The following is a 12,764-nucleotide window of genomic DNA, read 5'->3' as shown; positions in this document are numbered from 1 at the left end:
AAAAATGCTGACGCTGTCTCGTTGAGCAATGTAATAATGTTGTACTACAATGTTCTTTATATCTAAATATATAAAACTATGTGCTCGAGAGAAACCCAGTGTGTGAGAGAGTAAGTGAATCAGCGGTTTCAATAGCTATAATAGTTTCAATGGGTTCCATCCACCTATTTTTATGTGCATTTTGGGATATTGCGTATATCCCAAGCCAAGCCAGTAAACGCCAAGATGCACATACATTCTAAAAAAGCACATAAAAAACTTATGGGCTCAACTGAGTCGGATACATTTTTATGTGCTACGAAACAATGTTGGAAACACTTTTAGCAAATAAATTCCTTGGTGTGCATCAAAAAACATGTGACTTTGCAATGGTATGTCATAACTGGATCAACCAGTGGACAGATCTTGTTGCACAGCATCTGCAATGCTGTTTTGGTCATCCTGTAATGCCTGATCAAAGTTGTTAAAGTGGTTCGGTATAATTCCCTGCCAGAAGCGCCTCACACAATTGCGTTCCCAAGCACCAGGCATCTGAATGCAAGATAACATGACAGAGTTTATTGCGTTTTGTCTGCATGCTCTGGGGCTAATGTTACATAGCTAATGTTAATTTATCTCCAAAAACAACAGATTAGAATACCGGCAGTTACTCCCGTGAGCTGCCGGTTTGCTAGAATCAATCTCGGTAATGTGAACAGCGACAACTGCCTGCACAAACACCGGGATGTGCAATGTGTTTTTAGTCTGGTTATAGTCAGGTAAACAAGCATAATAGCACTATGTCACCGTTCATTCCTCGCTTTGCGACAGGTTCCAGTTCACCTGGCCAAGGACAGGCTCTGGCTCCAGAATGCAAACCATTCTGGTGGAAAAGGGGTGTGAGATCATTTGAGGTGTTCACATATGTTATATTGCCCTGAGACCGCCTGGAGTGCTTAAACAAACTAGGTGTGAAAATGCCCTAAGATCTTGACTGTAGTTGAAGTATCAGCTACTAAAGCTATAGCCAGGGCAAATGACTAAACTAACGTCGAAATAACCTTCCTTTCTCCCCAACACGTTACATATACTTCAGTGTGATGGGTGTAAAAACTCTTCATCTCATTCCCAGCTGTCTTGGGCCCCCAGCTCATCTTTCACAAACAGCAGCTCAGCACTCATGTTACATGCAGAACATTTCCCCATTTCTTTCTGTATGTGTGTCTCTGTATTTCAGCTTAACACCTCTTTTTCTGCTGAGCTTAACACCACTGATTACTCAGATGCCATCGTTACACAACCCCCTTTTCTCAGAGCGCATTGAGTAATGTCAACATATACAACTTTTAATTTGAAAAAATTTATTAGTAAATGTAGAAATTAACATTAACAGATTATTAGATGCTGTAAAATATTGTTCATTGTTAGTTCATCTTAATTGATGTAGGTAACTAATTTTAACAAATTAAACATTCTTCAAATTCTTCACACAAAGAATGCAAAGCCATGGACCAAACCAACCAGTTCTGAGATGAATCACATCTTTTGTTTTGAAGAAAAAAAAAAGGAATATAAATGATATTTAAAAAGTTGTTATCTTGTGCTGTTACTGCATGAACAATTGCCCGCAACCATTATGAGGTGTAAATGAGCTATTCACACATGCACACCTGTTCATGGTGCAAAGGTACATTTCATCAAGCTGTTAGACATGAATATTAATGCTACCACCATTAGCAGAGCTCACACAAGGTCAGGACCTGTGAGAGGAAATGCTGAGAACGTTTGAAAAAATATAAGGACATTTTTATGTATTATTTAGAGTAACTGCTAATTTGACATCTTTGTTCTCACCTGGAGTGTGTGTGTGTGTGTGTGTGTGTGTGTGTGTGTGTGTGTGTGTGTGTGTGTGTGTGTGTGTGTGTGTGTGTGTGTGTGTGTGTGTGTGTGTACTTGTTTTTGTGAAATATCAGGACATAAATGTGTATAATGACATGGGTATGACATGGGTATTACAAAAAAAGGTGAAATATGAGGACATTCAGCATGTCCCCACTTTTCAAAAGGCTTATAAATCACACAGAATGAGTTTTTGTGAGAAAGTAAAAGTGTGCACAGTTTCCTGTGAGGGTTAGGTTTAGGGGTAGGGGTAGTGTAGGGGGATAGTAAATACGGTTTGTACAGTATAAAAACCATTATGTCTATGGAATGTCCCCACATTTCACAAAAACAAACATGTGTGTGTGTGTGTGTGTGAATGAGTACAGGAAGGTTTAGCAGTTTGTGATGTTACATCAGAGTTAGCTATAGTGTACGTGTCTGTACATTTAAGCATGTGTAGTGGGTTTAAGTGTATGTACAGAACAAAAAGTGTTTATTAGAATGTATGTACAGTTGCAAGAAAAAGTATGTGAACAACTTGTGAATAATTTTAACAAAAAAAAAGGAGATAATACAAAATGCATGTTATTTTTTATTTAGTACTGTCCTGAGTAAGATATTTTACATAAAAGATGTTTACATATAATCCACAAGACAAAACAATAGCTGAATTTATTAAAATAACCCCATTCATAAGTATGTGAAACACTGATTCTCAATACTGTGTGGTTACCTGATGATCTATGACTGTTTTTTTGTTTTGTGATGGTTGTTCATGAGTCTCTTGTTTGTCCTGAGCAGTTAAACTGAGCTCTGTTCTTCAGAAAAATCCTCCAGCTCCTGCAGATTCATCAGTTTTCAAGCATTTTCGCATATTTGAACCCTTTCCAGCAGTGACTGTATGATTTTGAGATCTGTGTTTTCACACTGAGGAGAATTGAGGGACTCAAACACAACTATTAAAAAAGGTTCAAACATTCACTGATGCTCCAGAAGGAAACACGATGCATTAAGAGTCGGGGTGTGAAAACTTTTGAACAGGATGAAGATGTCAAAATTTTTCTTATTTTGTTTAAATATCATTGTTTTTCATTTAGTATGGCTCTTTGAAAGCAACAGAAGATACTTTCATGTTTCCCGGAAGACAAATTAAATACAATTTACCTTGATCTTCAAATTCCAAATGTTTTCACCCCTTGGCTCTTAATGCATCGTGTTTCCTTCTGGAGCATCAGTGAATGTTTGAACCTTTTTTAATAGTTGAGTTTGAGTCCCTCAATTGTCCTCAGTGTGAAAAGATGGATCTCAAAATCATACAGTCACTGCTGGAAAGGGTTCAAATATGCAAAAATGCTTGAAAACTGATGAATCTGCAGGACCTGGAGGATTTTTCTGAAGAACAGAGCTCAGTTTAACTGCTCAGGACAAACAAGAGACTCATGAACAACCATCACAAAACATTAAAACAGTCGTGGATCATCAGGTAACCACACACAGTATTGAGAATCAGTGTTTCACATACTTATGAATGGGGTTATTTTAATAAATTCAGCTATTGTTTTGTCTTGTGGATTATATGTAAACATCCTTTATGTAAAATATCTTACTCAGGACAGTACTAAATAAAAAATAACATGCATTTTGTATTATCTCCTTTATTTTGTTAAAATTATTCACATTTTCACAGATTCCGCAAGGGGTTCATATACATTTTCTTGCAACTGTATGTGTGAGCTACATACATAATCTGTTAATAAGGTGACAATGATGACAGAAATGATGCAGTGCAGTAGTGGTAGTGATGATGAGGTGTACGTATGTACGACACACTTTCTCTCGTTCTCTCAGCAGCTCGTTTAATTTAAAGGCACAATATGTACGATTTTTTGGTTAAAATATCCAAAATCCACTAGAACAGTGTTATATATTTTGTTGACTTGTGTACTCTATCCCAGATGTTTCCAAGAATGTTTGAATCCAGAGAAATAAGCAATTTTAACCAGGACACGGAGCTTTGTCTGTGGGTCACCTATCAGTGACATCACACCCCTGTTACCCTCGATTTGCGGTTTTATTATGGCACACAAAAAATATTCTCGTCACTTTATAATATTAAGGTAGAACCACTGAACTCACATGAGCTGATTTAAATATGTTTTTAGTACCTTTATGGATCTTGAGAGAGGAGGTACCATTGCTGTCTATGCAGGCCTCACTGAGCCATTGGATTTGATGAAAAATATCTTAATTTGTGTTCCGAAGATGAACAAAGGACTTACGGGTGTGGAACGATATGAGGGTGAGTAATAAATGGCATTATTTTCATTTTTGGGTGAACTAACCCTTTAATATATTACATGTTTTATTAGACAAGGGAACAACTGTTTGGTTACATTATAGACAGAAAACTAATTATTGTTATATAGCTGAACACGTTTAGTCTTATTGTTTGAATCTCGTTTTCTTGATTTTCCGCGACTGGATGTTTTCACCATGCCTCAAAGAAAAAACACTATTTTGTCAAGTAGCTAACATAGCATAATCAGATGCAGCTTTATTTTTAGTAACAGTAATACAGCATTTTCACTGACATACAATATGTTTTAAAATTAATTGCATGCCATTTATCAACACGAGCCATCCAGCATTTATTAATATGATATTCTAATATCGATCAGTATGCAACAAGTGTCTCATAGCAGCCGCCGAATGAACTCAGAGTAGCACAATTTTTCTTTTAAGTAGTACAGTTTGTTTGTTTTTTCTTTTGTTTATGTGATGAGCAGTCATCTGAAACATGTGTTTATTGACAGATTTACTTAGTCCTTTAGCAAATGTCTTGCCTCACAGTGTTGTACTGTTTGTACATCTCTCTTTATACCCTGTCGGCCATTAGCGGGAGTGTAATCCAATATCAACATTCTGTGTGTAGATCAGGCCAGTTTAAATCCAAACACAAGAACCATCAGTTCTCCAGCTGCTGCCCTAAAGCAGACGTCCAGCCCTGAACATGTCCAGAGAGAGACTGAGAAAGAGAGAAGGATTAGTTGCTCTGGCATGACAACCCTCTTGACGCCAACCTGTCTGCCTAGATTTGAAGAGGGAAGAGTAAGAGAGAAAGAATGGAGCGAGGGGTGAGAATAGAGGTGTGGAAAAAGAGGCGAAGAGGGGGGATAAAAAAGACACAGCTGTTGAAACTCATCTCACACTTACAATGAAGAGATGAGAGAAAGAGCGAGAGAGTGTCGATATACTCACAAAGATGGGTTTCCTTATGATTGACGTTTGACAGAGAAATTCAAAGAGAAACATTTGTTCAAGACAAAATTACATCCTCCGTTCACACACAGATTCAAAATTTGAATGTAGTTGAATTGCCAGGTTGTGACTAATGTTTGGTCCATATTGCAACTTAATCTGGCCAAGAACTGCCCACTTACACAGGAAGCGACTGTCTGACCATTTAATGTGATTAAGCCAAGTTGTTTTTTTTATGTTTAGGTGAGTAAATATAAAATGTATAGAAGCTTGTTTCCATCTTGTTTCCAGAAAACTTAAATATAATTGTGATATTTCACAGTATGAGTTTTTTTCTCACAATTACAACATTCTCACACCTGAGGCTTTATTTCAATTCTATATCACACAGTGTGACTTTGGAGTCAGTAAGAAATTCAGCAAGGACACATTAAATTGATCACATTAAAAGAGACAGTAAAGACATTTATTGTCATGAGGGGCTGCAGTGATCGCATGATGACTTAAACAGAAAACTTTTATTAACACTCAGGAGATTACAGAGAAATACAGGGGAACATAACCACTACACATAAACTAAACTAAACAAAAAACTGAGGAAACAGGGAGATATAATGAACTGAACAGGAAAAGGTGGAACTAATTAACAACTGAGGAAACTAACTAGGAACTCAGGCGGGCAAAATAGGAACAGAACACAGTGAAAACGAAACCTAAACTTAACTTTCTATTCATCAAAGAATCCTGGAAGAAAAAAAAAAAAAACAGTAATATATTCACTATATTGCTGTTTTTAACTGTATTTTTGTCAAATAAATTCAGCCTTGGTGAACATAAGGGCCTGTTTACACCTGGTCACTTCATGCATTTTCTCTGATCGGAAAGCTATCCGATCGTGAAAAGACCGGGTGTAAATGCCTTCCGAAATGCATTTGAGATGGATTTAAATATGATCACTCAAACCACTTCAGAAGGTGGTCTGAGATGCATTCCAGTCAAAATTGAAGTCCAAATGCATCTAGTTGTTGAAATGACATATGGAAATTTTTCTCGTTCCAAAAATGCAAAAAATAAACATGTGAGAGTGTGTTATAGGCTAAATAACATGTTATTGCCAGATATGGTGCTACAGAAACAGAAAGTATGTCTCAGATGCTCAAAACACAATCATCTTCATTAAAAGTTATAAGACTGCATGATCTTACTAGCGCTTTTGCCCTGTTCTCTCCTATTGCGGTCTTTGATTTTGTAATTGTAGCTTATATTTCTTGCTTTGGTGCATATAGCCTGGGAATTGAAGATCGGATTTAGATCGGAAGATCTGTTTGCTGAAACGCATTTATGTGGCCCATGTATTAATGGAATCATTTTGATAAATCAGATATCTATCTGATTTCAGAAAATGCATGAAGTGACCAGGTGTAAACAGGCCCTAAGAACCTTCAAAAACAAGGTCTTACTGACCCCATTCTTTTGAATGGTATTTATTTTTATTCTTTAAACAGGAAAGAGCTTCCAAGAAAATGTGATATAACACTAAGATATTGGAATATGCAGAAGATTAATTGTGGATATCTTGTGGAGGAAACAAAAAAAAAGACAAATTTTTGGATGCCATGAACCTTGTAAAATTCCATATCAGTAACTAATTATTTTTCAGAGATCCTCACTGTATGGGAGCTTGTAAACACAGCTTTGGTTCCTGGCAGACTGATAAAAATCTATGCACTCTGATTCCCAGAAATCGCATGAATCAGATTGTAATTATTTTCAGAAAGCTTTTGCCATTTTTGTGTTAAATCTATGTCAGATGGTTATTGAGCAATCCATGTATGGGGATGTGCAATCTGAGGCTGAGAATAATCTTAACTGCTACAGAAATACTGTAGTAGGTGTATTTATTTATTTATTTATTTATGTTTTCCTCTATCCGGGCGGTTATTGGTATGATTTCTGTTTCTGAAAGCTGCTGAATCCTTCTTCCTGCTTGAACTTCCCACTACCCCCAAAACTCCATAGATCAGAGCCTGGACTCCACATGATTCCAAACAGAAGCATATCTGTGTGGTTCATGCACAGATGGCAAATGAAGCTCTCCTACCTCTTCAAAGCATTCTCCATATACCTCTCTTCTTTAAAAGTTTTTTTTTTTTTTTTTAAACCCTCTGCCCATTCTAACCCCCTACTTTCTCTCTCTCTCTCTCTCCTCCTGTTCTGGTGTAAAGATGCTGAATGAGAAAAAGAAAGTGAAGGAAGCCTGAAGGCTGGATTAGCGGAGGGAGTTGATTTTATTTTCCTGTGTTTGAGAGCTGTGCCGATGTGTGTATGAAGCAGGGCCTGCAGTGTGATTGGCAGTTTTCTCTGGTGTGGCCCATGAGCCGAGTTTCTTGAGCATGTTAGTACAGGGATATGTGCAGCCTGTTGGAGACAACTGTACAGATACAGATACTGTACACAACAGACAGTTGGTCACACCATCGAAATAAGTGTCTGGGGTCCAGACAGTGTAAAGTGATCTATTGTATCTTTTCTTGGATCCTGGTTGACTATATAGAGAATATCTAGTCAACAGGTGGACCACATGAAGCCTTAAGCCCAGAACACAACAAGCTGACGTCAAAGAACTAGTGGTGACAAAAACTGACTGTGTTGGCACCTCTCGTTAGGTGCGTCTTGGTCAAAAAGCTGCGCTTGAACACACCAAAAGGACTAAAGGTGACTGTCAAATAGCATGTGCATTCTGTGTCTGCGTGAAAGTAAATATCTGTCTAAATCAGCAGAAATCAATAGTCTATTTTAAGTCTATTTTCTATTCAAAAAGGGAAACTGAAACTAGGGGCCCTATTTTAATGATCTAAGCTCATGGTTTGAAGCGCATGACGCAGGTGCACATATCATGTCTGAATCGACTTTTGCTAGTTTAACGAAGGAAAAAAATGGTTCAAAATAGTTGTACCTAGTCTCATAATGAGTCATGGGTGTATTCTGGGCGTAACGTGCAATAAACCAATGAGAGTGTCATCTCCCATTCCCTTTAAAAGGTTGATTGCTATTTACATGGCGGAATTTGCAAGCAGAAAGACTGAACACTTCTCCATAGAGGAAACAGATCTGCTTGTGTGCGAGCTTAAAGCATTGTAATTCTTTTATTTTTAATATTTGGCAGGTTTGTGTGCTGCTGCGCATCCCTGTGTGTGTAACAAACAGAATGTACGTGCGTTGTGCACTCGCCTATAGGCGCATATTACTAACGCGTCCTTTAAATAATGGGGAAAAAAAATAACACGCCAATGACTTTAGACTAGTTTTTTGTTGGTCAATGGCGCAGTCGTTTGCAGTAGCCTCAAAATAGCAACATGCCAACAATGCACCTGAACACACCAAGTTTTCAGACCAGCACGCCCATGGGCGAACAGATGGGTGCGAGTTCATTTGCTAGTTAAACAGTGTGGGCGCTGGATGTGAAAATGATAACTTGGGCTGAAACTAGCAAAAAAAAAACAACACTTGTGTCACATTGCACCAGGTGTATGATAGGGCCCTAGGACTGCAGATATACAAAACGTAAATAAAGCAGCGCTTGCTTACCATTTTAAATATCAATCACACGGATTACTTTCTTAATTTCAGTCAGCTCATGTTATTATGAAAATAGTCCTGCATTCGAATGCTCAGATAAGATGACGTAAAATTATAACAACCTTGACTTCTTTGCTCGCTTTCATCAATTTTGCTTTTATTCTCATGCACTGACTCGTTCGCTAAGCTGAACAGCCAATCACCGACAACCAGATGCCGATTCAACATGCTGAACCCCCCCCCCCCCCCCCCCCAAAAAAAACAAACAAACAAACAAACAAACAAACAAAAACCTAGAGCCAGCAGTGCGGAACACACCAAAAAACTAGACCGACTCAAAAACGCTTGGTTTGACAGTCCACACAGCCTTTAATTTGTAACTTTCAACATACCTAGTTATGAATATACTCCCATTAAATGGTTTGGGGTCTTTTATTCAGCAAGAACACATTAAATTGATAAAGATATAATGTTACAGAAGATCTATTCTATTTTAAATTAATGTGTATCATGTATAAAAAAAGTAGAATCTTTCCACAAAGACATTAAACATCACAGCTGTTTTAAACGTTTATAATAACAATGAATAATAAATGTTAATAAATAAGAAATGATTCTTGAGCACCAAATCAGCATATCAGAATGATTTCTGAAGGATCATGTGACTTTGAAGACTGGAGTAATGATGCTGAAAATTAAGCTTTGCCATCACAGGAATTAATTACATTTTAAAATAGATTAAAATACAAAATGTTTTTAATTATAATATATTTTACATTATTACTGCTTTTGTGTTTTTATCTGATTTTAGCTAAAAAGCTCATTATAAAATCAGTGATATTATTTAATTCCAGTCAGATTTTATAGCTTTCACATGTGGTGATTTCATTTTTTCCCATTCAACCTAAAGAACCAGCTAACAAAAAATATGTTCAAAGAACATGAATGTTAAGTTATGAAAAAGTAATACTCAAAGTTTTCTGAACATTCAAAACATCCAGTTTTTTAAGAAATGTTTTAAGATGTTTTGTTTTTTTTTCTTGGTTGTGTGAACATTAAGGGAACATTCCATTTTATACAGCTATTGGAAAAATGTTTGTTCATAACCTTGCCAGAGCATTAGCCAGAACATTCCCTGTTAGCTGGGCATCTGCCCGCGGACATAACTATGGACACAGAGCTGCTTAAACAGGACACAGATGAGCATATTTACACACCACAAGACTTTCTTTGTTCTAATATTTTATTGACGGCTGTGGGTTTTGAGACCTGTGTGTGAGGAGTTGATGTACGGAGAACATCCACAAGTCAGTAAATAAGAAAAGCAGATGAAGACATACAATTACTTTAGTCAGACAACAATCGCTCACACACGCTAGAAGAGAGAGACTCCCTACTTAACTTCTCTCTTTTCATCTGTCTGTCATCCTTCCCTTTAATGAGCAGGCAGGAGAGACAGAGAGGAGCATGTGTGTGTGTGTTCATACTTCTTGTGCAGGTGTAATTGGGCCTGTGACCTCAGAAGAAAGTTTGTTTGGTAGATAGCGTGTGGGCTTGTGTGTTTATGAGGAGGTTGTGTGTATGTGTGATGGTGGAGAAGTGTGAATGTATTGATTTCTGTGTGTGTGTGTGTGTGTGTGCAATAGGTTACCCAGTGATTGATGGGTTTCTCTAATGTTATATCAGAGAGCAGCAGAGATATGCACATGAACATCCTCCTGATAAAACATTACAGATTTATTCAGTGTATCTGAGGTACACATACTCCTTCTAAACATCTTTAACAGTCATCAGAGCAGTTTCATTCAGAATATTAGTGTGTGCATATGTGTGTCTTTATTAGGGCTCTTAAACTTTTAAACATGACAAAGTATTCTAATTAAATGCAATGTGTGTCTTGTGTGCAGAAAACTCCGGTGACGGTATTGACTACAGTCAGCAGAAGAGGGAGAACATTGGAGACCTGATCCAGGAAACGCTTGAGGTGTTTGAACGCTACGGGGGCGAGGATGCCTTCATCAACATCAAATACATGGTGCCCACCTACGAGTCCTGCCTCCTCAACTAAAAAGAGCGGAGAACTCACTCGCAAACACACACACAGACATACACATTCTTATTCAAACATGTAAACACACACACCTTATGTTACATTCCTAATTTCTGACTTTATTGAAGATTAAATGAGTCTGTGCGACACCGCTGTTTGTATCGGAGAAAACACTCATACTCACACATAGCTTCCTGTGAAGATGAACAGACACAAGGAGCACATGGGTCAATAAATCTCTCAGTGGCAACTAACCTGCATTTAATTTTCATTCTGTAGGGAATTACACAAAGAGAAATGTAGAAAATGTATGCACATCCAAAACAAGCTGGCCACAGGTACAGGAAACAACGCAACAAAATTGAAGTTATTTTACCTGATTGATCAGTCTTGGAGAATTATTATTAGTATAAGAATAAGTTATTTTTGCTTAATTATTTACCTAAATTTTGCTTAAATCGGTCTTCTTAAATTCTAAAAAAAATAAAATATGATGCTCAAAATTAAGGAAAAGGATCATTAGATATACTGTATATACATGTATATATGTAAACAAAGAAATAGTGAGACTCTCCCTCTGGCTCTTCACCTTCCAACTCTCTCTTCATACAGTGGTGTGAAAAAGTGTTTGCCCTCTTCCTGATTTTTTATTTTTTTGCATGTTTGTCACACTTTTATTTTTCAGATCATCAAACAAAAACAAAGATAACACAAGTAAACACAACATGCAGTTTTTAAATGAAGGTTTTTATTATGAAGTGAAAACAAAATCCAAACCCACATGGCCCTGTGTGAAAAAACATAACTTAACTGTGGTTTATCACACCTGAGTTCAGTTTCTCTAGCCACACCCAGGCCTGATTACTGCCACACCTGTTCGCAATCAAGAAATCACTTAAATAGGACCTGCCTGACAAAGTGAAGTAGACCAAAAGATCCTCAAAAGCTACACGTCATGTTGAGATCCAAAGAAATTCAGGAACAAATGAGAAAGAAAGTAATTGAGATCTATCAGTCTGGAAAAGGTTATAAAGCCATTTCTAAAGCTTTGGGACTCCAGCGAACCACAGCGAGAGCCATTATCCACAAATGACGAAACAGTGGTGAACCTTGCCAGGAATGGCCGGCCGACCAAAATTACACCGAGAGCGTAGCCACGACTCATCCAAGAGGTCACAAAAGACCCCACAAAAACATCCAAAGAACTGCAGGCCTCACTTGCTTCAGTTAAGATCAGTGTTCATGACTCCAACAATAAGAGACTGGGCAAAAATGGCCTGCATGGCAGAGTTCCAAGACGAAAACTTTTTGCTGAGCAAAAAGAACATAAAGGCTCGTCTCAGTTTTGCCAGAAAACATCTTGATGATCCCCAAGACGTTTGGGAAAATACTCTGTGGACTGACGAGACAAAAGTTGAACTTTTTGGAAGGTGTGTGTCCCATTACGTCTGGCGTAAAAGTAACACAGCATTTCAGAAAAAGAAAATCATACCAACAGTAAAATATGGTGGTGGTAGTGTGATGGTCTGGGGCTGTTTTGCTGCTTCATGACCTGGAAGACTTGCTGTGATAAATGGAACCATGAATTCTGCTGAATTCACAAAATGAAGACTTTGGAGTGGCCTAGTCAAAGTCCTGACCTCAATCCTATTGAGATGCTGTGGCATGACTTTAAAAAGGCGGCTCATGCTCGAAAACCCTCCAATGTGGCTGAATTACAACAATTCTGCAAAGATGAGTGGGCCAAAATTCCTCCACAGCGCTGGAACAGACTCATTTCAAGTTTTCGGAAGCGCTTGATTGCAGTTGTCGCTGCTAAGGGTGGCCCAACCAGTTATTAGGTTTAGGGGGCAAGCACTTTTTCACACAGGGCCATGTGGGTTTGGATTTTGTTTTCTTTTCATAATAAAAACCTTCGTTTAAAAACTGCATGCTGTGTTTACTTGTGTTATCTTTGATTAATAATTAAATTAGTTGGATGATCTGAAACATTAAAGTGTGACAAACATGCAAAAAA

General features: G+C 37.7%; 1 protein-coding gene across 2 annotated transcripts in view; it reads left to right on the top strand.

Annotated features, from left to right (window-relative positions):
* The window catches only part of pacrg (PARK2 co-regulated), a 134,158-nt gene extending 122,835 nt beyond the window's left edge, over positions 1 to 11,323 (top strand). For both annotated transcript variants that reach the window (XM_067368069.1, XM_067368068.1), the window contains one exon: positions 10,605 to 11,323. In XM_067368069.1, the coding sequence (XP_067224170.1) occupies positions 10,605 to 10,765 (161 nt within the window). In that variant the 3' untranslated portion in view covers positions 10,766 to 11,323. The remainder of the gene's footprint in view (positions 1 to 10,604) is intronic.
* Positions 11,324 to 12,764: the final 1,441 nt, after the last annotated feature.

The sequence above is a fragment of the Chanodichthys erythropterus genome, chromosome 18 (assembly GCF_024489055.1).
Source record: "Chanodichthys erythropterus isolate Z2021 chromosome 18, ASM2448905v1, whole genome shotgun sequence".
NCBI classification, from domain to species: Eukaryota; Metazoa; Chordata; class Actinopteri; order Cypriniformes; family Xenocyprididae; genus Chanodichthys; species Chanodichthys erythropterus.
Note: the sequence above shows the minus strand (reverse complement) of the source record. Positions and strands in the feature narration are given on the sequence as shown.